The sequence below is a fragment of the Myxine glutinosa genome, chromosome 5, assembly GCF_964187855.1.
Source record: "Myxine glutinosa chromosome 5, kmMyxGlut1.1, whole genome shotgun sequence".
Taxonomy (NCBI): domain Eukaryota; kingdom Metazoa; phylum Chordata; class Myxini; order Myxiniformes; family Myxinidae; genus Myxine; species Myxine glutinosa.
Window position 1 is genome coordinate 16,615,326 of NC_136265.1, and position 26,469 is coordinate 16,641,794.

Below are 26,469 nucleotides of genomic sequence, written 5' to 3' on the forward strand. Positions count from 1 at the left end.
CCTCTGTGCACACCTTACACTTGAATGTAGCTGCCACACTGGTTAATGACCCTCTCAGACCACTACATTTTTGATGAACCCACTCAGCGCACATTGTACATTGAATGGAATTCACTCCGACACCCTTCCTGCACACAGCACACGGCCACTTCCCAGTTCTTTCCACCGCATGTGGACTTTCCAAGGTTCGTGAAAACGATTCCAACACAGTCTGTCCAACGTGCCACCAAGGGACGGCACATTATCCGAACAAGTCATTTGCTGTTGTTGGATCGGAAAGCCTTTTAAAGTCAAAACAATTTGATGCCAATGACCTTTGTAAAAATTCCAAACATAACTTGGTGGGGAAAGACATGACGGATCTAAGTAACCTTCCTCACAATGAAGCAAGTTGTCCTTGGATGTCCCTTTATTCACTTTAGTGTACAAACGACGTTGCATGCGATCCTCAGTATTGAGCTAAATACTCAACGACTGCTCCTACTACCTTGTGGTAGGAGCAGTCGTTGGAAGGTTATCTTCAATGATCACAGACATGTCGAATCCCAAATCTGTTAAAGCAGGCCTCATGCCAATCGGTCTCGTGGGAGGGTGAACCAGAGGCAAGCCTGCCCATGGACGCTTCACTCAAGGACGGTATTCCAAACCGCTCTCATGACGAAACCCCGACGGGATCTTTAACACCGACCAATGATGGGCAAAGCAATCATACACAGAATATAATGTAAACACACATTTGTCCCATGGAATACGCGCAATTACATATCTTATCGGGCTGACGTCATGGCAAATGACCCTCGATAACCCTTGCCAAAAAAACTGCTTCGACAGCACCGACACTCTGCAACAGAGCAGGGTACATCAGAATCGGGCATCTCTGCCTATGTATTCTGAACCTGGAGATTAACCGAGCAACGACGCAGCTAATGGAGGTGGTTCAAGCAGGGAAGGCCTGCAGCACTCAATGTTGAGTGGACAGCGACTGGAACCAGCTCTGCTTGTGCAAACGTAGGATCCCGCCAGCCTTGGCCCATAAACCCACTCCACCTCCGTTCACTCGGCCTGCAGCGAGGACGAGGAGGGGAATACCAACAAGGGGGCACAGGAGGAGCGAGAATCGTCCGTAAAGAGCACGTAGTCAGAAATGAAGACAGACGTGCATTGTAATATTGTATTGTGCACAGTGTAATCTGTCTAAAACACCGACCTGTTACGTGCTGTTTGCCGTCTTTGGACGTTATACTCTGATCCTGGAGGCTGACGTCCACTCCCAAATCCAGATGGGACATCGACAGTCGAACGTCCAGACCGAGGGACTCGGGAAACCCAATGGTGACGTCACCTACAAAGACAACCCAGCAGATTATACATTTAAAGGTCGACAGTAAACGAGCTGGAAGAAAGCAACTGTCCAGAGGAAATCCCATGACCGACGCCGATTAACGAGGTGCAGGTTTTCACAAAGTCTCGTAATTCAAAAATTAAACGAATGCGGCTGATCCCATCAAACTCCGTTCCCCACCTTCGGAACTCGTCAGATTCACGGAGGTGGGTCGGGAGAGGTGCACAGCAATGTTTCCGGCAGCACACAGGACTTGCACATCTCCATCCACGCTGCCTTCAAAGCGGAAAGTTGGAGAGACGAGTCATCATGGAAAGTGACCGGAACAAGATCTCTACAGGCATTACCATGGACCACCACCAAGAAGAGGCCGGTGTGAAGCCATCACATGGGATTTCACAAATTCCCATTAACACAAGTACAGGAAAGCATTGCTTGAGTCTTAATGATGTCATCATTGAGCACGACCTAAATTTCCACCCCAAAAAAATTGTACAAACTTCTAGGTGAATACAATTATTTTTAAATTATACAATTTGATTCTGATCATCCCACCCTTCGTCCAAGCCAACAAATAAATGTCCATTGAAAGGTCGTATTTGCAGGTGATGAGATCATCAGGGTTCAACGTTGTAATAAACTTCATCATTACGGTAATCTGACATCATCACGATGCTTCCCAAATTCACAAAGAGACATTTGTAACAACCAAAGAAAATCGAACAGGTGGTATCAACCTTAGATGCAGTCGTTTTACCTTTTCAATCTACTGACGATGCCACTTCGCCACAAGGCGCAATGTCTGCCGGGAAAGTGCCGCGCCAGACTGGCTACAGTTGAAGCGACACATACTTGGATGAAGTACACGTCGCGACAACGGTAGAAATTTGATGGCGACGATGCGCCAGAAATGGTTTTGGACTCTAAAAGAGGGAGCTAAATTTCCAAAAATGCGTCGGAGGCTCGGAGCAAGATTCAGCGACAGGTTCCTCCGACGCAGGGAACGGTGCACACCCGATGAAGAGTCCAAACTGCGTCATGGCTCCATGGGTGGTCACAAGCATCCTGGTAGCTTCAAACCCACACAAACCATGGATAAACACCGCTGTAGGCTCGTTGAGGATGCAGAGTGACGTACGAATGACCATTCTTGCCAAATAACCATCCATTCATATTGGGAGGATAATAATAACACTCCAGCAGAGTTTCTGTCATTAGTGTACAAGTCCCGATCCCGGTGTATACCCCGATTTAGAATAGGTACACCGTATCCCTGCGCATCGTGGGAGGCGACTGGGGGTTGGCGTCGGGAAGGGCATCCGGCCATAAAAACATTGCCTCAAACAGGGAACCATGATTGTCATGGGGACCGCAAGGCTAACCCCCGCTCTAGCGGGGAAAATGGCCTTAAAACGATCATTCGTTCATTCATTCAGTGTACAAGTACAACTTGCACTAAAACCACCCTCGTATAATGCAATCCACACAAAGCAAATATACCACATTGTGACAAACAACAAAAATAATGACAATAAAATCAACACTACTCTGTAGCCATACCGATGGAAACATTTCCTCCTTCACTCCGGATCGATACAGAACCTGAAAGAAGAGAGAAAGAAGAACAAATCCCAACTGTTGGAAAAGCAAATGCTGAACGCTTCACCGTCCGCTTTCATACCCTGGCTGTGAGATTTTACGGGAACATCTCATCTTCACGTGAAACTTGCATCATTTATATACGTACTTAATCGCACATGTGAATGACTGCTCAGAATGCTCAAAAGCTCAAATTCAGGAAGAAACTAGAACGGCACTCTTTGACGTCGCAACGTCCACGGACATGCCTCCGCCCACATTATTACATGATTATACATACTTGTACCAAGTTTGATTTAAATCCCTTCAGCTGTTCTCAAGTATCACATTTACACCTGACCTTTGACCTTTGATGCAGAAATCGAATCAGTTCACCTTTTCATCATAATATGTTATACCAAGTGTGGTGAAAATCCCATCAATGGTTCACAGGTTGTCGCAGTAACAGGATTTTTATACCGAACATGACCTCTGACCATTGACCTTGTTAGCCCAAAATATAATCAGTTCATATTTACATCATTATACATACCTGTACATATCTATACCAAGTTTGACTTGGATCCCTTCAACGTTCTCCAGTTATAAACTCATTACAGACTTTGACCTATGACCTCTTGACTGCAAAACAAATCAGTTCATCTTTACCTCATTATACATACCTGCCCCAAGTTTGACCGAGATCCCTTTAGCCGTTCTCACGTTATCGTGGTAACGAAAACCTATCACGGACGGATGGACGGACATACAATCTGAAAACATAATGGCCCCGGTGACTTCGTCGGCAGAAGCATAAATAAAATGCTGACTTGAGGATGTGTTGGCTGGATCGAGCTTATTGGAACTCGTCAGCTTCTTCTTCTTCTTTCGTGTGCAGCAAAAGGCTGTGGTGCAGCATCACTGGCTGAGGGTGTGACTGCCGCTGACGCAATGCTCTCTGTAGTTGATGCCGGCATTCAGGGTGTCGGCGAATGTGGGTTAATTTGCTCAGTATTCACAACGGACACCATGGGATCTTTATCGTCCACCAACTAATGCCGGGAGACGGGACGCCCAGTTTAACGCTTATCCGAGGGACGGCACACACACCGATGAACCACCATGCCTGTGAAACACCAGGATGACAGTTTATAGCTGGGCCGATGTTCAAACCCAGGCTAGACAGGTTAGAGGTGGGTGTGCGTACCTCTAGGGCCTAGGCCATACTGCCAGCTCAGCTCATTGGCTGACAGAGTGGACTGCACGGTCATGCCGATCCTGATCCTATTTTTCCGGGACGTTGTTATAATGTGCACGGCAGGAAATAGATACTTTTAGGGGTTTGCACTAACCGTGTATGCTCCCCAGGCGGATATCTCCAGCACGTGCGCTGAGGTTCGCCGTTCCACAGTACAAGCTGCGAATGGAAACACGGCCCGACCCAGACGCCACCTGTAGGCGTTCACCTTGCAGTTTATCTACCTCCACATCCTGAGGGCAGAAACAAAAGGAACTACAACGGCATTTGGTAGAGCGCATACCTCCACCAGGCTGAACAGTTTACGTTTTGTATCCCACCGATAGGCCGGATCTGGATCCGGACCTAATCCCAGATCTAATCGGCTTGTTCTTGTCACCTGTCCAAATCATCCCCCGAGTTTTGTCACAAGTCATCCATAACTTTTTGAAATATCACGCTGCATGTCGTTTTTAGCTCTATCACTCAATGGCGAAGAATCACTTTCAAAAATTCTCGGATCCAGATTAGGATACGGATCTTCGCCAAAATCTAATCATTTCGGTCTTGTCACATACCCAACCTCTCCACCAAATTTTGTCCGAATCCGTCCACATCTTTGAGATATCCTGTTCACAGACAAACAAACCGGGTAAAAACATAATCTCCATCTCGGTGGTGGAGGTAAATTAGATATTTCTGTATTTAATTTTTAATTTTTTTGTAAACACTTCTAAAAATAAAAATTCCACTTTGACGTCAAAACATTTGATAAAAAGTCAAAGGGTGTGAATACTTTCTGATGGCACTCTACGTGTTTTTGTGTGCGATGGCAATTCCATGAGCTTCAGAAACTATAAAAATTTTAAAAAAACAGGAAACCTAAGCAGGATGTTGAGGGTTGAGTCGGATGATTGTATGATCCGAGTTTGGTCAGATGGACCAGGAAGCCCAAATGTCCAGGAAGACTGCTCACCTTCACTCTTTCATTCCTCTTTTCTCCCGCCTCTGGAACAAACTCCCCCACTCCCTTCAATCCCACTCCTCCCTCCAGGTCTTCAAAACAGCTGTTCACCACCATCTCTTATCTTCCCCCATCCAAAACCTGGTGTTACCCTGGTGTTGGGCTAGCGGCTAGGGTGCCGGCTTAGGATCCTAGGATCCTGGGTTCGAATCCCAGTCGATCGCTGAATTAACGCCAGGGGGGTTGACTCAGCCTGTCATCCTTCCGAGGTCGGCTAATCGAGTACCAGTTCACTGGTAATTCCCTGTTTGTCGTTAAAGGCGGCAAAAAGGGTTGGCGTCAGGAAGGGCATCCGGCCGTAAAACATTGCTTCAAAAAGGGGACCAAAAAACAACAACAACCACGGTTCCTGAAAAAGGCCAACCCCCGCTTTGCGGGGAAAAATGGCCTCTAAAGGTGGTTATTATTTTTTTTTTTTTTATCCAAAACCTTGATCTTTTCTACCCCCGCTAATTTCACCCCAAATCCTCTTTTTTGAAATACCGACTTCTGTCCTGGAAGTCTTTGGTGTCCTTGTGTTTATACTTCTCCCACCCCCCCCCCCCCGCCCCCCTTCCCACGCCGCCTCCCCCCAAGCCCTCTCCCTCCCACACATTCCCGATGTCCCTCACAAATGTTGTGTTTATGTGCTTCCCCTTCTCTCCCCATCTTGTCTACTGCTCCCCTTTTTATATACTTTGGTTGTTTGTCTGTTTAATTTGTTTGTGTGATAAATGTTAGCTCTTTCACGAGCCTCGATTATGTATCCAAAAAAAAAAAGAAGTGTGGAAGACCAAATGTCAACGATGTCTCTCAAACAATTAATCATTGTAATCATCACCAGCATTAGCAATGCGACGTAGATGTTCTTATATAACTTTTTCAGTGAGTCTGTAAATGAATCCAGTGTTCCCAATAAGTATAACATGAGCTCAGGTTTTTTTTAATGAAAATTAATCCACATGTTAGTAACAATTATACAGCGATGGGCTGAGGTCTTACTTACCCCCTGGTGGTCCGTTTGAATGGTCGAACTTCCAATGATTGCTTTCTCGCCTCGGATGCTTCCACTAGAACTGCGCAGCAAAATCTCAGCTCCCTGCAAGCAGCACACATCAACATAGGTCTGGTCACCACCGACCACAAAACCAATGTCACCACCTACCACAAGACCATCGTCATCACCTATCACAAAAACGATCATCACCACCTGCCACAAAAACGATCCTCACCACCTACCACAAAACCATCGTCACCACCTACCACAAAACCATCGTCACCACATACCACAAAACCATTGTCACCACCTACCACAAAACCATCGTCACCACCTACCACAAAACCATCATCACCACCTGCCACAAAAACGATCCTCACCACCTACCACAAAAACGATCCTCACCACCTACCACAAAACCATCGTCACCGTCCAACACAAAACCATCGTCACCGTCCAACACAAAACCATCGTCACCGTCCAACACAAAACCATCGTCACCACCTACCCAAAAAACGATCCTCACCACCTACCATAAAACCATCATCATCACCACATACCACAAAACCGTCACCACCGACCACAAAACCAATGTCACCACCTACCACAAGACCATTGTCACCACCTACCACAAGACCATCGTCACCACCTACCACAAGACCATCGTCACCACCTATCACAAGACCATCATCACCACCTACCACAAAACCATCATCATCACCTACCACTAAAACGATCATCACCACCTGCCACAAAAACGATCCTCACTACCTACCACAAGACCATCGTCACCACCTACCACAAAAACGATCATCACCACCTGCCACAAAAACGATCCTCACTACCTGCCACAAAAACGATCCTCACTACCTACCACAAGACCATCGTCACCACCTACCACAAAAACGATCATCACCACCTGCCACAAAAACGATCATCACCACCTGCCACAAAAACGATCCTCACTACCTACCACAAAACCATCGTCACCACCTACCACAAAACCATCGTCACCACCTACCACAAAACCATCGTCACCGTCCAACACAAAACCATCGTCACCGTCCAACACAAAACCATCGTCACCGTCCAACACAAAACCATCGTCACCGTCCAACACAAAACCATCGTCACCGTCCAACACAAAACCATCGTCACCGTCCAACACAAAACCATCGTCACCGTCCAACACAAAACCATCGTCACCGTCCAACACAAAACCATCGTCACCGCCCAACACAAAACCATCGTCACCGTCCAACACAAAACCATCGTCACCGTCCAACACAAAACCATCGTCACCGTCCAACACAAAACCATCGTCACCGTCCAACACAAAACCATCGTCACCGTCCAACACAAAACCATCGTCACCGTCCAACACAAAACCATCGTCACCGTCCAACACAAAACCATCGTCACCGTCCAACACAAAACCATCGTCACCGTCCAACACAAAACCATCGTCACCGTCCAACACAAAACCATCGTCACCGCCCAACACAAAACCATCGTCACCGTCCAACACAAAACCATCGTCACCGTCCAACACAAAACCATCGTCACCGTCCAACACAAAACCATCGTCACCGTCCAACACAAAACCATCGTCACCGTCCAACACAAAACCATCGTCACCGTCCAACACAAAACCATCGTCACCGTCCAACACAAAACCATCGTCACCGTCCAACACAAAACCATCGTCACCGTCCAACACAAAACCATCGTCACCGTCCAACACAAAACCATCGTCACCGTCCAACACAAAACCATCGTCACCGTCCAACACAAAACCATCGTCACCGTCCAACACAAAACCATCGTCACTGTCCAACACAAAACCATCGTCACTGTCCAACACAAAACCATCGTCACTGTCCAACACAAAACCATCGTCACTGTCCAACACAAAACCATCGTCACCGTCCAACACAAAACCATCGTCACCGTCCAACACAAAACCATCGTCACCGTCCAACACAAAACCATCGTCACCGTCCAACACAAAACCATCGTCACTGTCCAACACAAAACCATCGTCACTGTCCAACACAAAACCATCGTCACTGTCCAACACAAAACCATCGTCACTGTCCAACACAAAACCATCGTCACCGTCCAACACAAAACCATCGTCACCGTCCAACACAAAACCATCGTCACCGTCCAACACAAAACCATCGTCACCGTCCAACACAAAACCATCGTCACTGTCCAACACAAAACCATCGTCACCGTCCAACACAAAACCATCGTCACCGTCCAACACAAAACCATCGTCACCGTCCAACACAAAACCATCGTCACTGTCCAACACAAAACCATCGTCACTGTCCAATACAAAACCATCGTCACTGTCCAACACAAAACCATCGTCACCGTCCAACACAAAACCATCGTCACCGTCCAACACAAAACCATCGTCACTGTCCAACACAAAACCATCGTCACCGTCCAACACAAAACCATCGTCACTGTCCAACACAAAACCATCGTCACTGTCCAACACAAAACCATCGTCACCGTCCAACACAAAACCATCGTCACCGTCCAACACAAAACCATCGTCACTGTCCAACACAAAACCATCGTCACTGTCCAACACAAAACCATCGTCACCGTCCAACACAAAACCATCGTCACCGTCCAACACAAAACCATCGTCACTGTCCAACACAAAACCATCGTCACCGTCCAACACAAAACCATCGTCACTGTCCAACACAAAACCATCGTCACTGTCCAACACAAAACCATCATCACCACCTACCATAAAACCATCATCATCACCACCTACCACAAAACCATCGTCACCGCCCAACACAAAACCATCGTCACCGTCCAACACAAAACCATCGTCCCCACATACCACAAAACCATCGTCACCGTCCAACACAAAACCATCGTCACCACCTACCCAAAAAACGATCCTCACCACCTACCATAAAACCATCGTCCCCACATACCACAAAACCATCGTCACCATCTACCACCCATCCAAACATTGTCATGGTCGCCACCTCCCTACCAACATTGGAATAGTCTCAATCAGTACCCAAGATACCAGATCAAACCTCATCCTCGGATTAACATCACAACACACAGACCAATTCACACCTTCCAAATAGCAAACACAACCACAAACTGTACACAGAGCCACAAACTGTACACACAACCTCAAACTGCACACACAAATTGTACACACAACCACAAACTGTACACACAACCACAAACTGTACACACAACCACAAACTGTACACACAACCACAAACTGTACAAATATCCACAAACTGTACACACAACCACAAACTGTACCCACAAATTGTACACCCAACCACAAACTGTACACACAACCACAAACTGTACACACAACCACAAACTGTACACACATCCACAAACTGTACACACATCCACAAATTGCACACACAACCACAAACTGCACACACAACCACAAATTGCACACATAACCACAAACTGCACACACAACCACAAACTGTACACAACCACAAACTGTACACAACTGTTACGTGGTCCCCTCAGTGCATACCAGGTCTCGGTGACCCCCGGACCGTGAGAGGACCTTCGCCAGCAAATAGTATTATATAGGCGCATTCGCCACGCCATCCATAGGAATTTCACCCAGGAGACAACTGATGTGCAAGTATATATTTCCAATGGTAATGATACCAAACACTTTCAAAGACACAACCACGGAGATTTTCCCCGAGCAATCAACAATACACAACCAGGCACAATCAATATTACAACCATGTGAACTCATCTACACAAACTCTAAGATGGCCATCTTATACTAATACATTCCTCACGTGAGCCCCACTCCTGACTCCCTCCGTGGTCAATGTCTCTCCTCTCCGCACACGGGCGGTTGAACGAACCCCGGGCGGACGTGCTCCCAACGTGCAGTCTCGTACTGGGGCCGCGGCTGCAGCGCACCTCCTTGCCAAGCCACGGGGCAAACCCAGCGCGGCGTCCAACGGGCGCGAGGCCCCAAGTGCGACCCTTACGCGTCCTTGTAGATGGGCAAAAACCCAGCGCGGCTTCCGACGCGAGCGAGGCCCAACGTGCGGACCCGTACGCGTCTTTGTAGATGGGGCAAACTGTCCCGGACGCTTGGTTTCGTGCACGAACTCACGGTGACTGGACGTGTCAAAAGGTATTTACCGCCCAGGTAACTCCTCTCGCCAGACGTTTCGAAACGGCGCGTTTTCCACGCAGCGCAAGGTCGCTTCCACCTTTTGTCGGAGCGGGGCGAGGAAGAAGAAACCTTCCTTTCCCTCGTGTCTTTCTCCTCCGTTTCCCGTCACTTCCGCTTCCGGCCACTTCCGTTTCCTGCCACTCTTTCAGAAGGGCTCCTGACCCTCCAACCACAACAACTACACAACAACTTAATATACTACACACGGAAGCAAAGACCTGCATGGTAATTCACATACATTCACATAAATATGTAACACTCCCCCCCTTCAAGAAAGAAAGTTTGAACCCAGCGAAAACTTTCTTTGCCGGCCAATTTGGAGAAACAAACCAGATAACTCAACCCCCCCACATTATCAGTTCCCCCCCGGGCACAGTTATCACTTAAAAATAAAGCCAGTTAAGCCACTCGATAGCACTTTTCCGGGAGGCCAAGCCGAGTATTCACTACATGGATGCCTTTAGGAACGCGGAGTTCACGGTTAGTCCGTGCAGGAAAGTTCTCTACATGGGCGCCTTGAGGAACGTGGAGTTCACGGTTAGTCCGTGCAGGAAAGTTCACTACATGGACGCCTTTAGGAACGGCGTTCACGGTTAATTCGTGTAGGAATCTTGGCTCGGCGGCTCCGCCGCCTTCAGTGCTTCAACTTCTCAGAACGTCCCTAATAATTAGGGTGGGACCACTGGTCCCTGTAGTCCCCTGAATACCGGTCTTCTTCTCGGCCACTACTTTGCCAATTCTTCCTTCGGGAGCGGCCGTAACTCAGGGAGCCTCCATAATAATATTGACTGCGGCCACCACCAAAACTACCGCCCAGTTGTCCTCTCCTGTAGACCTCTCGACGCCTACGAAATGCCTTCCCTACTGTTATGGTCCGACCCTCCAAATCCTTGCCATTCCAATTCTTCTCTGCCTCTCTGGCGTCTTTTGTGCTGGCAAACGTGACAAAGCCGAACCCTCTTGACTGTTGCGTTTCCCAGTCTCTTACCAACCGCACTTCCACCAGCGGCCCATATCTGTTGAAGACAGAGGTCAGAACTTCTTCCTCTGTTTTGAAGTTCAGTCCCCCTACAAATAACTTGGCACTTTTGTCACCATCCCGAGCTGGTGTGGTGTTATTTTCCCTGCTGGGCTCTTTATCAACCCTCAGGTTACCATAAACTTGACCCCCGGCCAAATCATTCCCGAGAACCACAGATACACCCTCTACAGGAAACGTGGCTTGTAAACCGACGGTGACCGGTCCTGACACCAAATCGGACTCCAACTGGATGACCTGAAGGGGAGCACTAACACCGCCCCCGATCCCCTGTAAACGAACACTATCCCCCGTTGCCGTCTCCTCGGACCATGGCAACATGCCTTCAAGCATTAAAGATTGATGGGCCCCTGTGTCTCTCAATATCCTAACCGGTCTCCGGTTAGTCGAGGCTCCATCCAGTGACACAAACCCCTCGGAAATAAATGGTTGGTAACCCTCTTGATGGCGATTTCTTACGCTAGCCATCGCATTCGGAGTTGTAATAGTCGGACTCCGCTCTGGGTTGTCCCTTTTCATGAGGTAACAACTGGACATCAAGTGTCCAGGTTTTTTGCAAAACGCGCAAGTAGGCCCGGAGGAAAAACTCGGGGTCTGCCTCGGGCCCCCCGAACTATAAGTTTGTCTTGGGCCCGCATCCCTCTGATTTCGAACCGGTGGGGTATCATAGTTGTCCCCATAATCATCTCGAGGCCGCCGCCATGTATGGTCGTTCTCCGCACCTGCTGTTCCCCACCTCCCCTGCGGAGATCTAGGCGAGGAGTTAGGTTCGTGGACCCCTATTCGGTGGGTTAAGGCATAATCGTCTGCCATGGTGGCTGCGTCCCACAACTTTGGTACCTTCTTTTCCTGCAGGTACACTTTGATGTCCTCGTGGACACACTGCTGGAATTCCTCCACCAGGATCAAGTCCCGCAATGTCTCGAAGTCTTTCCCGACTCCTTTTGACTCACACCACCGATCAAACATGTTTTCTTTCACTCTGGCAAACTCCACATGGGTCTCACTCTCCCTCTTCCTGGCATTCCTGAATTTTTGCCTGTAAGCTTCCGGAACCAACTCATAGGCCTTGAGGATGTGCTTCTTCAGTACCTCATAATCTGCACATTGGTCCATTGGTAGCGCCGAATAAATTTCCTGAGCTTTCCCCACCAGCACACTTTGTACGAGTATGGTCCAGGCCTCCTCCGGCCAGTTTAATTGTCGAGCCACTTTCTCAAAGTGTGGGAAGAATTTCGCGACTTCCTTTTCACTGAACGGTGGAACCAGCCTCACATGTCTGCCCACATCCCAGGTTTTCTGGTGAGGTGTCGACCCCGTCAGCAAGGGTGGTGCCTCTCCCCGTTCTCTCATTAACTCCAGCTCCTTGAACTTGATTTCCCGCTGAAGCTCCATGTCACGTTCCTTTAATTCCCTTTCCGCTTTTCTCTCCTCTGCTTCGAGTTCCCTTGTTTTCATCCTTTCTTCTGCTTGTTTCTCTTCTCTCCTCTCCTCTGCTTTCCTTTCTTCTTCTGCTCTTTCCTTTTCTGCTTTCCTTTCTTCTTCTGCTCTTTCCTTTTCTGCTTTCCTTTCTTCTTCTGCTCTTTCCTTTTCTGCTTTCCTTTCTTCTTCTGCTCTTTCCTTTTCTGCTTTCCTTTCTTCTTCTGCTAACCTTTCCTGGAGTTCTCGTTCCACTCTCCTTTCCTCTGCTTGTTTCTCTTCTCTCCTCTCTTCTGCTTTCCTTTCTTCTTCTTTGATCCGTTCCTGGCTCCGTAATTGCAACTCCAGTTTCCGGAGCTCCACGTCTTCTGGTTCTTCGGGTAGCCACTCCCAGGCTAACTCGTCCCATGTTCCTAATCCCACCATAGATTGTATCACCGTGGCCTGCAACTCTGCCTTCCTCAAATTAGTTCGGACCTCCAAGTTAAAATGTTTGGCCAATTTCAAGAGATCCGACTTTAGCAACGCTCGGAACTGTGCCTCACTCGGGGTTACCCCAAAGTTCTGTGCCACAAACGCCATGGTGCCTATCGTTAACACCTGTTAACCTTCACCCCAAGACTTTCCCCAATTTCTCAAAAAAAAATATTACCAATTAATAATTAATTAATAAATTTTAATTACCAAAAATATTATTATTTTATTATTTTATACACTTTTAGATCCCGGACGTAGACCCAATTGCGAAACCGCAAATCGTAATTTGGACGAGCCCCCAATTCTGTTACGTGGTCCCCTCAGTGCATACCAGGTCTCGGTGACCCCCGGACCGTGAGAGGACCTTCGCCAGCAAATAGTATTATATAGGCGCATTCGCCACGCCATCCATAGGAATTTCACCCAGGAGACAACTGATGTGCAAGTATATATTTCCAATGGTAATGATACCAAACACTTTCAAAGACACAACCACGGAGATTTTCCCCGAGCAATCAACAATACACAACCAGGCACAATCAATATTACAACCATGTGAACTCATCTACACAAACTCTAAGATGGCCATCTTATACTAATACATTCCTCACGTGAGCCCCACTCCTGACTCCCTCCGTGGTCAATGTCTCTCCTCTCCGCACACGGGCGGTTGAACGAACCCCGGGCGGACGTGCTCCCAACGTGCAGTCTCGTACTGGGGCCGCGGCTGCAGCGCACCTCCTTGCCAAGCCACGGGGCAAACCCAGCGCGGCGTCCAACGGGCGCGAGGCCCCAAGTGCGACCCTTACGCGTCCTTGTAGATGGGCAAAAACCCAGCGCGGCTTCCGACGCGAGCGAGGCCCAACGTGCGGACCCGTACGCGTCTTTGTAGATGGGGCAAACTGTCCCGGACGCTTGGTTTCGTGCACGAACTCACGGTGACTGGACGTGTCAAAAGGTATTTACCGCCCAGGTAACTCCTCTCGCCAGACGTTTCGAAACGGCGCGTTTTCCACGCAGCGCAAGGTCGCTTCCACCTTTTGTCGGAGCGGGGCGAGGAAGAAGAAACCTTCCTTTCCCTCGTGTCTTTCTCCTCCGTTTCCCGTCACTTCCGCTTCCGGCCACTTCCGTTTCCTGCCACTCTTTCCGAAGGGCTCCTGACCCTCCAACCACAACAACTACACAACAACTTAATATACTACACACGGAAGCAAAGACCTGCATGGTAATTCACATACATTCACATAAATATGTAACACAACCACAAACTGTACACACAACCACAAACTGCACACAACCATAAACTGTACACACAACCACAAACTACACACAACCACAAACTGCACACACAACCACAAACTGCACACACAACCACAAACTGCACACACAACCACAAACTGTACACACAACCACAAACTGTACACACAACTACAAACTGTACACACAACCACAAACTGCACACAACCATAAACTGTACACACAACCAAACTGCACACACAACCACAAACTGTACACACAACCAAACTGCACACACAACCACAAACTGTACACACAACCACAAACTGTACACACAACCACAAACTGCACACACAACCACAAACTGTACACACAACCACAAACTGTACACACAACCACAAACTGTACACACAACCACAAACTGTACACACAACCACAAACTGTACATACCTTCACATGCACCAAGTGAATTTGACCCTCTTGTGTCTGCACACGGATGTCGTGGCTGTCTACCTCCTCGACATCGACGCTACCAGGGCCAGTAGTTGCAATGTCAACATCTGTACAACGGGGATAATAATAAATACAATCACATTGTTCCTTTTACACAAGTTTACTTCTCATTTCCTATTTTTGTTTCTCCGCAATGTTGGAATCTCGGGAATGAGTTTGTCCTCCGTACATTCAGATTGCCCAGGTGTGTTCAATCAGGTATTCATTACCAAACTTTCCAGGCCAGTTGATGTGAACGCCAGATTTGTCCGATGGACCTCCTACAGATGTACATGTCCCGCTTCCATCGGCGCCATCCGAGTCCATGCGGACACAAAGCCGCAACCCCTGCGGACACGTTTCCACCACGTGTCTAAGTGCTGACCGGACGAGCCGAACTCTGACCGTGTGCTTTGCGTCCGAGGAGTGAAGATCCGGCGGGGGACGAACGGAAACCCCCAGAGCAGTTCGGACATAGAGGGCCCTCAGACGGTTGGCGTCCCCTTCCCAGACAAAGCGTCTGGGCTGCGAGACCCTTGGTGACCCCAGTTGGCGGTGAATACGAACTCCGGCTCGAAGAGCAAGAGCGCGCAAAGGTACCATGTTGCTGTCATCACTACGTCATTACGTGCGCTACAACGTCAGTGCGTGCGCCTTACGTACAACCTCAGGTCTCGCAGCCAGCGCGTTTGCTTGCACAAGCCTTCCGTTTAGAAAATCCGGCAATTTACAAGTATTTTACAATTACATGAATGAAATAACGAGAAAGCTGTTGCTATCAAACAGCAACACCGGAAATTTCGTGGGTTAAATGCGCACCGCCATGTTGTATGTTTTTCTTTAAAACTCATTAATCCAAAAAGAAAAGTTGGAGATACAAAATGACATATGTAGATCAAACATTATATAATGATAAATGTTCTATAATCCAAATGCACACGTTAAATGCAATGTTTTATTGTTTTGCGAACAAAATAGTTTCATTCACTGACACTAACTATAACGCCATGGTCGACATCCACTGTATAAAGATCAAGATTACAGGACAATTTCTGAGGAATAAAGCCAACAGGAACGAATCTGTCCATCACTGAACCTAAGGATTTTGTTCATAACATAGTATTTTAACCAACACTACACCTCACTACTAAACAATGGCGGAATCGATCCGCAGTACGACGGGCTTCGAGCGATTACGGGACGAAGTGTGGTGAATGCGTGATGGGCCAAGTTACCTTTTCCTTTTTTATTTCGTCAAATATTCAGGAAAAACTCATTTTGGATGCACATGTTATGGGTTCCCCCACACCCGCTCCAATTTCTCGTTCATAGCCCTCGCCATCTCTGATATGACTAATTAAATTATTTCCAACATCAGCTGTCATTGTGGAAACGCAAGAAGGTTTCATAGTATTTGATTCGCAAGATGCCTTGAGGGCATTTATTCTGTGTGGCTATTTGTGGAGCGTGCCCGATGCCACCCTATTAGTCGCCCTGAGGGCAGCTCATGGAGCCGAAGGTTGTTGTCGGTCGGGGGAGACATGGCGGGGACTGGTGTGTTGCCGTTTGTGCGAGGCGCTGATTTTAGCGGCAATGACTTCCAGGTTCGACAACCACACAACATCATAATCTTCGGGAATGAGATGTCCGTTTAATGTCTCCTTCACCATGTTGTTTCGGATGTGTAAAGGACTTTTGTTTTTCTAACCTTAGCGAGAGAGTTCTCTTACTCACCAGGACCGTGAGCACTAACCAGGGCAATATTAAGGAGAGTAATAACCAGGAGGACATTAACTAGGGGAGTACTGACCAGGAGAGTAATAACCAGGAGGGTAATAACCAGGAGGACATTAACTAGGGGAGTATTGACCAGGAGAGTAATACTAATAACCAGGAGGGTAATAACCAGGAGAGTAATAACTAGGAGAGAAATAACTAACCAGGAAAGTAATAACTAACCAGGAGAGTAATAACCAGGAGAGGAATAACTAACCAGGAGAGGAATAACTAACCAGGAGAGGAATAACCAGGAGAGTAATAACTAGGAGAGTAATAACTAGGAGAGTAATAACCAGGAGAGTAATAACCAAGAGAGTAATAACCAAGAGAGTAATAACCAGGAGAGAAATAACTAACCAGGAAAGTAATAACTAACCAGGAGAGTAATAACCAGGAGAGGAATAACTAACCAGGAGAGAAATAACTAACCAGGAGAGAAATAACCAGGAGAGAAATAACCAGGAGAAGAATAACCAGGAGAGGAATAACAATCCAGGAGAGAAATAACCAAGAAAGTAATAACCAGGAGAGAAATAAACAGGAGAAATAACTCGTAGAGAAATAACTAACCAGGAGAGAAATAACTAACCCGGAGATTAATAACCAGGAGAGGAATAACCAGGAGAGAAATAACCAAGAAAGTAATAACCAGGAGAGCAATAACCAGGAGAGAAATAACCAGGAGAAATAACTAGGAGAGAAATAACTAACCAGGAGATTAATAACCAGGAGATTAATAACCAGGAGAGGAATAACCAGGAGAGAAATAACCAGGAGAGAAATAACCAAGAAAGTAATAACCAGGAGAGTAATAACCAGGAGAGGAATAACAATCCAGGAGAGGAATAACCAAGAAAGTAATAACCAGGAGAGTAATAACCAGGAGAGAAATAACCAGGAGAGAAATAACTAGGAGAGAAATAACCAGGAGAGAAATAACCAGGAGAGTAATAACCAGGAGAGAAATAACCAGGAGAGAAATAACTAGGAGAGAAATAACTAACCAGGAGATTAATAACCAGGAGTAATAACCAGGAGAGGAATAACCAGGAGAGTAATAACCAGGAGAGGAATAACCAGGAGAGTAATAACCAGGAGAGTAATAACCAGGAGAGGAATAACCAGGAGAGAAATAACCAGGAGAGAAATAACCAAGAGAGTAATAACCAGGAGAGGAATAACAATCCAGGAGAGGAATAACCAAGAAAGTAATAACCAGGAGAGTAATAACCAGGAGAGAAATAACCAGGAGAGAAATAACTAGGAGAGAAATAACCAGGAGAGAAATAACCAGGAGAGTAATAACCAGGAGAGAAATAACCAGGAGAGAAATAACTAGGAGAGAAATAACTAACCAGGAGATTAATAACCAGGAGTAATAACCAGGAGAGGAATAACCAGGAGAGTAATAACCAGGAGAGGAATAACCAGGAGAGTAATAACCAGGAGAGTAATAACCAGGAGAGGAATAACCAGGAGAGTAATAACCAGGAGAGTAATAACCAGGAGAGGAATAACCAGGAGAGGAATAACCAGGAGAGAAATAACTAGGAGAGTAATAACCAGGAGTAATAACCAGGAGAGGAATAACCAGGAGAGGAATAACCAGGAGAGAAATAACTAGGAGAGAAATAACTAACCAGGAGAGTAATAACCAGGAGTAATAACCAGGAGAGGAATAACCAGGAGAGTAATAACCAGGAGAGTAATAACCAGGAGAGGAATAACCAGGAGAGGAATAACCAGGAGAGTACTAACCAGGAGGACACTGACTAAGGGAGTACTAACCAGGAGGACACTGACCAATAATAAGTCCGTTGATGTGGAGCGATTACGAGAGACTCTCCATAAGTGGGTTCACCTTGCTAATGGACGAGTTTACATTTGGGGAGGACATTTTTCATGGTGTGGTGCAGGTTGGGAGAATGAAGAGTTAACATGGAGGGTGGAGGTTCATTTTGGGAAGAGGGAGTGAGTGGAGGTGAATGGGATGAGATGGTTGGTAAAGTTTTAGTATAAATAGAGGGAGGGAGGGGGTGGTGGTTGTGGGAAGAGTAATATGGAGGGTTGGAATGGAATGGAGATGGTGTTGATTTGTGAGTGTCAACACGTAATAATGTGGAAATATAGAAAAACGTTGTGTTGTAGTTACAGCGATGTGCTTGTGTGTACGTGTGTGTGTCTGTGTGCGCGTGTGTGTGCCGTGTGTTTGTGTGTGTACGTATGTGCGTGTGTCATGTTGGTGTGTGTGGGTGACATGTGGGCATCGTAATGAGTGGGTTTTATCAACCTTTTCATCAAATACCTTCACTTGTCACCTGTTAGTCTTTCCACACCTGAACACCTGGCTCAGGATGCAGGAACCCGGGTTTGAATCCTAAATACAGGACTCGATGTGTTTTTTCATCGTCTCTTCATGTCCTTGTACTTGTAGTACATGAACATGTACAAGTACAAAGTACACGTACACGGCAAACGTCGCATTTGAAAATACATCTTTAGTGCAATATCTTCCAAACTATTGCCATTTTTGCTTTGATTCCCGTATTTTGACTCCATCATCGATGGGTTCCGTGACGGACGTGTCTGCACCCAGGGCGACTCCTTCCCGGAAGCGATTGGTAACATGAACGGCCTACGATGGCTGAAGCTGAACCACACGGGCCTGTGTTACCTGCCTGAGGAGCTGGCTTCGCTTCACAGACTGGTATGACCGTCATCGTCACACGTTAACGGCTCGTCCTTGACATCGCCTATGATTAATGCAGCATCGCTGTTCGTGTAGGCCAGCGTCGTTCCGCATTAGACAAACCGGCAACGGTACCCACCCTATGGGCGGGGCTTAAATTGGGGGCGGGGCTTCAATTGGGGGCGGGGCTTCAATTGGGGGCAGGGCTTCAATTGGGAGGCCCAAATGAAAAGGCAAAATATCAGAAATTGAAGGCTTTTTATTTTAAATGATTTATATGAACATCCGTTAAATCATATCACACGCAAATCATCAAAATCTAAACAGTATGTGTAGAATTTCAATAAAAGCCGCATCACTGTTCATATCGGTAAAATATTATTCCATCGTGTTTGGAAAAACTGGGAAATTGGGAAAAAAATTGGGAAAAAATTGGAAAAACAATATGGCCTATTTTACTCCAGGGGGTCCCAGGATTACCCACCCAAAATTTCGTTGCGATCGGTTCAGCCGTTTTTGCGGTACCTGGGAACAGACGGACGGACGTTTGGTGAATTATAGTAAGATGAGAAAGGGGGCCAGGCTCATGGTTTTTGGGGGTGGGTGGGGAGCACATGTTTCTGATTGTGTGTGTGTGTGTTCTCCAGGAATACCTTTCTTTAAGCCACAACAACCTGAGTAACCTGCACGGCGACCTGGGCAGCCTGCCATGCCTACGAGTACATTACTCTCTCCGCCCTGTCTGAAATGTCCGCTTATGAGCGCGAGTTAAATTTACTCTCGGTGTAAATTATATAATCAAAGGATCGAGTTTTGTTCATGCAATTGCATCATCGGAGTTGTCCTTGCACCTGCTCAGCTTTGACGTCTCGTGTTCGTTTCAGGCAGTCGTAGCGCGAGACAACAACCTGAAGAGCACGAGCATTCCGAAGGACATCTTCCACCTCGCCGAACTTTCCGTGTTGGTGAGGACGGGACAAGGCCTCACCTTGACGGGATCGCCATGAAACGGTGCACTGCCAATTAGTAGATAGCGTTCACCTGCGCAAACAGTCATACAGCAAAACCTTATTTTGAACAATTTTGGGATTATCCGCTCCTCTATCTGTTGCCCTGCAGGCAGGTGGAGGCGTCAATGTGCGCGCCATCCATAGGATGGATGTTAAGCCGGGTGTCTTGTCTGCTTGCATGACTTGGACATTACAGGTCCCACATTCTCCCTGGTGAAGTGGAGGAGAGTTATCGCTCGTATATTGAACAAATGACAAATTCCTGCCCAAATTGCCTTGGCGAACGTGAGGCCTGGTCAATCATCTCATGAAAGACTTGTGCCAAAAACATTCCCGGCCAACTCTACAAGGAGGTGGGAATAATTGGGGCTATTAAAGAAGTCGTGGTAGTAGTTGTTAGTGGTAAAATCTCAAAGGCAGTTGTGTTGTACCACCGGCGTGTTGTACCACCAGCGTGTTGTACCACCGGCGTGTTGTACATTAATGTCTTTTATATGTCCACGATCTGAATTTTTATATCCAACCTCACCGAGCCTGAGATGGTTGTTTATAAAAACAAGACCAAAAGTCTAACAGCGCCGTAGCTGGGCTTGTAAAATATTATAAACCACAAACACACATGATTAGCTTTTTCAAACAGTCGTTAATGCTGTCTATAACATTAAACAAAGAAATTCGGAGGAATCCCGACATCCGTGAGGTAAGTTTTACTTAGAGCTGAGCGAAGATCTACTGTAATCTATGTACTCCACAAGGGTTGGAGGTGTGCTCATTTACCAAGCAGCTAGCTAGCGCTTGCCAAGCCAGCCGTTCCTTAACGGTTTTGAATGGAGTGCTTGCTCGAATGCTTAAACCACTTGGCGATCTCTCCACAAGAACCTTGGTAAATGAACACACACCCAATGTTCTTGATACCCGACCATAGATCGACTGTAATCTATATAACCCAAAGAGGGTATATATATTGTTACGGATCCGGGTGACGGCACTCCCGTTAGCAAGGGGGGGTTAATCCCCTTGTCCTGTTAAGCTGGCCGTCCACCGGTCCTGGGGGTATGACTTCACTTCCGGTCAGTGGTGAGTAAGGTTGTAAGCCCTACTACCTAATTACCACCACCGGCCGTAAGCGAGGGGATACTCCCACCCGGGCCGCAGCGTGAATGGATGCGCCGAGCGTAGCGAGCTGCGACTCGGGCCGTTAACAAGAGAATAAACCCGATTATAGTGGTTGGCCGAATCGTGCCACAGGTACTCAATTGGAAGAAAAGACAGAGGCGATCGAATGAGAGGAAACCAGAGTAAGGGAAGAACAAAGAGTGGGTTTATTAATTATATACAAAAACCCAAAAGAAGAGGAAATGAAAGCAATATACAGAGCAAAAGGACACAGGGCAAGCTTAACTATAGTCTTACTTACAACCCCGGACAAACAAACAGACTTACACGAACAGGGAATGGCAAGAAGGAATGGCTGGAAGGGGGAGAAGGTCCAAGCAGATGGCAGGGCAGGAAGGTCCGGGCAGATGCACAGCGTCGAGGTCCGCTCCAGTCCACGCTCCGGTCCACGCTCCGGGCTTGAGGCGAAACCCGGCGGCAGCTGCACGTATGGTTTCACTCGGTCGGACAATGCGTATATACTGCGGTATTGTCGTCGTCAACGGACCCACTCTCCTGCCTTACGATTCGTCGTGTTCTCATCTGGTACCTTGTACTTCGGACCTTCGCACTCATCTCTTTCGCACTCATCTCTTGAAGCAGTCCCTCTCGGCCGCTTTTATGGGGCGTTTTCAGATCAAGCCGCCGGCTCCCAGGACACGCCCAATGGTGAGCTTGCCTCGGCCCTGGTTGGCTTTCAGAGCTCACCGGTCCGCCCCTTGACGAGACGTTGACAGGGCCACGCCTTGTTCTTGGCGCCCAACTTACTCCTCCCCCTTTTCCCTCCAGATTACCGCGTGCGTAATGGCGGCTTGGTGCCAGCAAACAAACCAAGACAAACGGCAGCGAACGCTGCCGTACCGCTACTGCACTTTGAAGAGCAGGAGATGATTGGGGAAATTGAAGGGGCCTATCTTATTTGATTAATGCAACGTAGATTCAACTATTGGGAACAGATCCTTAACTAAAACACATAATAATGAGATAACTACAGAGAGGTCCTATGGTGATCTATGTGTTGTACATGGACTAACTAGGGTGCGATCTTTAATATCAGCCAAATAATGGGGATATTTATAGGGGATCATTTCTAAGGGAACATTTACCAAAATTTACAAAGTGAAGGTTCTAAAAACCGTAACAATATATACAGGTACAATGACCCTTCCTGCCCACTCCCGTAGTCAGCAGGCCTACTGAATGATCGTTTTAAGGCCATTTTTCCCCGCTAGAGCGGGGGTTAGCCTTGCGGGCCCCATGACAATCATGGTTCCCTTTTTGAGGCAATGCTTTTTTTCTTTTTTTTAAAAATAAACTAGTAATAAACTACTAGTAAATTAAAATGTCGGTCGGTGGAGTCAGCCATCATAATGACATCATAGACGTAATGTCCGACATAACGGACACAAAACTGCCGCTACTTTAACATGTAGAAGATGATATATTTTAACTTGCAGTACATTTGCAGTCACTACGAAGGGATTAGTGTTACGATTAGATCTACTATAATATTAACGTTACGTTATCATTATTTCGAAAATGATATTACTATCAAAAAACCGCTAACGGCTAATTCCTTACTTCCTCGGTTATTAATATTACTGCCGAACAACGCTAATCATTGATCATGAACCATACACCGCTTCAATCCATTAACCTTCCATTCACGACATTGGGGTTAAAGTGTTATGGTTATATTTACTATATTATTATTATTACGAAAACGATACAACTGAAACGACACACTACTGTATTAAGAAACCTGGGCTTAATTTATCCGAAGATGAGGCATAAAGCCTAAGGCCTGTACATACCGTATTGTTGGAAGAGACGTAACGCCGATGCTTTCGATATTTGATGGTCATTTTAGCAATCGGTTTGTTTGTGTTTCTCACTCAATGAAAAATGTAAAGGTAGAGCATGGCGATTGTGATATATGACAGGTTCGACGATATGTTCGGCATGAACGGCATATAAATCAAAATGGCGGAGTGCGGAGAGTCAGCTGCAGCACCGCTATAATGACATCAGACGTAATCATATCACCCTGTCATGTGACCAGATTCTCAGCTCTGATTGGTATACGTTTGAGGGGACATACATGCATACGGACGGACAAACACAGTTCTAGACGGCTTTGCCCGATGGGCTACGCCGTAAAAATTATTTTCAAACATCTCGTCGTCCCGTCGTAGGATTTGAGCTGCAATAACCTAACAGAGGTTCCCCGCGAGCTCGACAACGCACGCAACCTCCTCGTGCTCAATCTCAGCCAGAACAACATCACGACGCTGCACAGCCGACTCTTCGTCAACCTCACCGACCTCCTCTTCCTCGACCTCAGCCACAACCGCCTGGATATCCTGCCACCGCAGATGCGTCGGCTGTCTCACCTGCAAACACTCGTCCTCAACGACAACCCGCTGCTGCACGCACAGCTCAGGTCATACGTGTTGCATCTTTCATAAGTGCACACATTTATTTATTCATTCCATCATTCGTTCGAATCATATAATTATTCCAGTCCCTTTATTTATTTAATTCACGGTTGTTCGTGTCGACTCGTTGCGTCGCTCATTTTTTCTTATTTTCCGTTCATCCACGCCCTTGCAGTCGTGCCATTGATTCTTCAAAATGTTTCATTCCTTGTGATTCATTTAAATAATTCCTGCACATTTACTTATTCTTCATGCGCTGATATTGACCGACGTCTTTGTCCCAATGTGATGCACTTAGACTTCGATCCCTTTGCTATCTCCTTCAATAAGGATGTATCCTTCATTCATTCATTCATTATCATTTGAATAATGTGCAGGCAGTGTTAAACCAGGAAGTGTGTTCCACAAGACGGGGGCAGAGAGGGGGTAATTTACTGCTTGGAAGAGTAGGTTACACCGAGGTGTTGTGTTGGATCCGGCACAGTTAGTACCAGTTTTGGTAGCGGATGAAGGTAAAAATTGTCCGGAGGAATGAAGATTGAGCAAAAATGTTGTTCTGACAATCTGCATGATGTGGCAAGTCATGGCGAGGGCCGTTGGTTCTGGCTATACTATGGGGAATTTGACCTTCGTGCTTAACATGTCCCCCTGTCCGACCGTGCCATCATTCCAGGCAGCTGCAGGCCATGCCGAACCTCCAGGTACTACACCTGAGAAACACTCAACGAACTACGAACAACTTACCTGCCTCTCTTGAGTCGTTGCAGCAACTAGCAGGTTCGATGGTCGGGATTGCAAGTCAAATTTGAAACCGTTATGGTTCTCCGCAATGGCCGCGTTTATTAGATCGTGTCGTTGTGTTGGCCCTTTATCCAGATGTGGACCTCTCCAACAATGAGCTTGTACGCGTCCCGGAGTGTCTGTACACCTTGTGTACTCTAAAACGACTCAACCTCAGCGATAACCTCATCACCGAGCTCTCGCAATGTGTGGACCACTGGACACGTATCGAAACCCTCAACCTCTCTCGCAACCGCCTCACCGCCCTCCCAGTGAGCGGCCTCGGTTTGCCTGCCTCGAACGCCAGGATGCGCTTCTTCATTTTGTGCCCTCCGATCATGCTGCCCAGATGCTTAAATTACTTTCTCAGGTGTTTTTACTTCCTTGTTTATTGCCTTTAGCAAGTGGGTTGACCACTGGAAGGCCTCTTTTCCCTGCAGACTGCGATAAGCAAGCTAAGCCGGCTGCGCAAGCTCTTTGTGAGCTCCAATCTCCTGGAGTTTGATGGGCTGCCTGCTGGAATGGGGAAACTCGGCGCTCTCGAGCAGTTCATCTGTTCGGACAATCGGTTACAGCTCATCCCGGAGGGCCTCTGCCGGTAATGGTTTTGTCAAGGTTTCCGTTTTCAACGTGGAAAATTTATTGTAGCTGCCGGTGGGGATTTATTTATTTTGTTTACAAAGTCGAGACTAATGGAAGAGCGAGGTGACGGAGGGTAGAAGGCAATGCACTTGCACTGGGGTCGTTGGACAACATGTGGACGCGACAAGGGGATTAACGGACCGTATGGAGAGAGAAGGAAAGGTATCAACCTCTATATAGATGGGGACGATGAATGAGGATGGAAAAGGTGGGGATGGTGGTAACCTGAAGTCCTGGAGGGAAGAGTGAGATTTAACAGACTGAGGAAGAAGATTCCCAGGTATGAGGAAACTGGTACAACACATTGAGAGGGTAAAAATGCTACAAACTGACAGTAGGGCAGTGAGACCACAGTTGGACTCAATCAGGGGACTGGAACAGGAAAACGAGAGGTGGGAGGGACACGAGCCAATTAACTCTCCACCAATCAACGCCAAGTGATGGGACATCGTAGAGGAAGTAGTAGACGGTGCACGGTGCGTCGATGAACCTTTTGTATGACGTTGTCCTTTCCTGCATACATATCTAACTGCATCCAATCTCCACCTGTTCTTACTGTAGCTGATAAGTTCGACTTTTCGTAGAAGCTTTTTGTTGAAAACCGATTTAGTGAAGAAGAAATTTAACCCATTTTTTTCTGCAGGTGTGGCAAGCTGAAGAAGCTCGTGCTCAGGAAGAATCGCCTTGTATCCCTACCAGAGAGTGTGTATCTCCTCCCGGAATTAGAGGTTCGTGTGTGCTTAAGTGGAGTGTTTGTTAAACTTTGATAATAAAAAAATAATTTATATATATATGTGGATACGCTTCCGGTCCGGTCCGGAGAGGACGCTGGCGTCGCTTGCTCGCCGCTTCTCCGACTGGGCCATTATCTTTAGCTTGCTTCTCTGGTGGTCGTGGCGGATTTTTGGCCATTGAGTCTGCCCTCTGCATGGTCCCG

The 26,469-nt window shown here is 47.1% G+C and overlaps 2 protein-coding genes across 5 annotated transcripts in view; one reads left to right on the forward strand and one right to left on the reverse strand.

Moving 5' to 3' along the window:
* Window positions 1-391: 391 nt before the first annotated feature.
* FAM185A (family with sequence similarity 185 member A) lies at window positions 392-15,715 on the reverse strand. Of its 3 annotated transcripts, XM_068117717.2 has the most exons (9): window positions 15,270-15,680; window positions 14,998-15,107; window positions 6,167-6,259; window positions 4,736-4,786; window positions 4,273-4,411; window positions 2,903-2,944; window positions 1,523-1,618; window positions 1,208-1,342; window positions 392-1,062 (listed from the first exon to the last, which is right to left on the reverse strand). In XM_068117717.2, the coding sequence occupies exons 1-9, from the start codon at window positions 15,640-15,642 to the stop codon at window positions 962-964; spliced, it is 1,140 nt and encodes a 379-aa protein (XP_067973818.2). In that variant the 5' UTR covers window positions 15,643-15,680; the 3' UTR covers window positions 392-961. The 3 variants fall into 3 exon arrangements, with proteins under 3 accessions (XP_067973818.2, XP_067973819.2, XP_078633771.1); XM_068117718.2 differs by lacking the exon at window positions 4,736-4,786 and having other exon boundaries at window positions 15,270-15,715; XM_078777645.1 differs by lacking the exons at window positions 1,523-1,618; window positions 4,736-4,786.
* An 832-nt stretch (window positions 15,716-16,547) lies between these two features.
* LOC137427905 (protein flightless-1 homolog) overlaps window positions 16,548-26,469 on the forward strand; it is a 38,157-nt gene continuing 28,235 nt past the window's right edge. Inside the window, exons 1-9 of one of the 2 annotated variants that reach the window (XM_068117715.2) lie at window positions 16,548-16,643; window positions 19,415-19,525; window positions 20,155-20,226; window positions 20,392-20,472; window positions 23,868-24,115; window positions 24,784-24,887; window positions 24,987-25,162; window positions 25,331-25,488; window positions 26,176-26,260. In XM_068117715.2, coding sequence (XP_067973816.2) covers window positions 16,581-16,643; window positions 19,415-19,525; window positions 20,155-20,226; window positions 20,392-20,472; window positions 23,868-24,115; window positions 24,784-24,887; window positions 24,987-25,162; window positions 25,331-25,488; window positions 26,176-26,260 — 1,098 coding nt within the window. In that variant the 5' untranslated portion in view covers window positions 16,548-16,580. The remainder of the gene's footprint in view (window positions 16,644-19,414; window positions 19,526-20,154; window positions 20,227-20,391; window positions 20,473-23,867; window positions 24,116-24,783; window positions 24,888-24,986; window positions 25,163-25,330; window positions 25,489-26,175; window positions 26,261-26,469) is intronic. The other variant, XR_013623407.1, reaches the window with a different exon arrangement.

Excerpts from the sequence above, each read along its gene's own strand:
- FAM185A (XM_068117717.2), bottom strand. The coding sequence starts at position 15,642 with ATGGTACCTTTGCGCGCTCTTGCTCTTCGAGCCGGAGTTCGTATTCAC. Across the intron at positions 4,787-6,166 it reads TTCAAACGGACCACCAGGGG|GATATCTCAAAGATGTGGAC; the intron begins GTAAGTAAGACC and ends GTCTGTGAACAG. Across the intron at positions 1,063-1,207 it reads CGGCAAACAGCACGTAACAG|GCCGAGTGAACGGAGGTGGA; the intron begins GTCGGTGTTTTA and ends TCCTCGCTGCAG.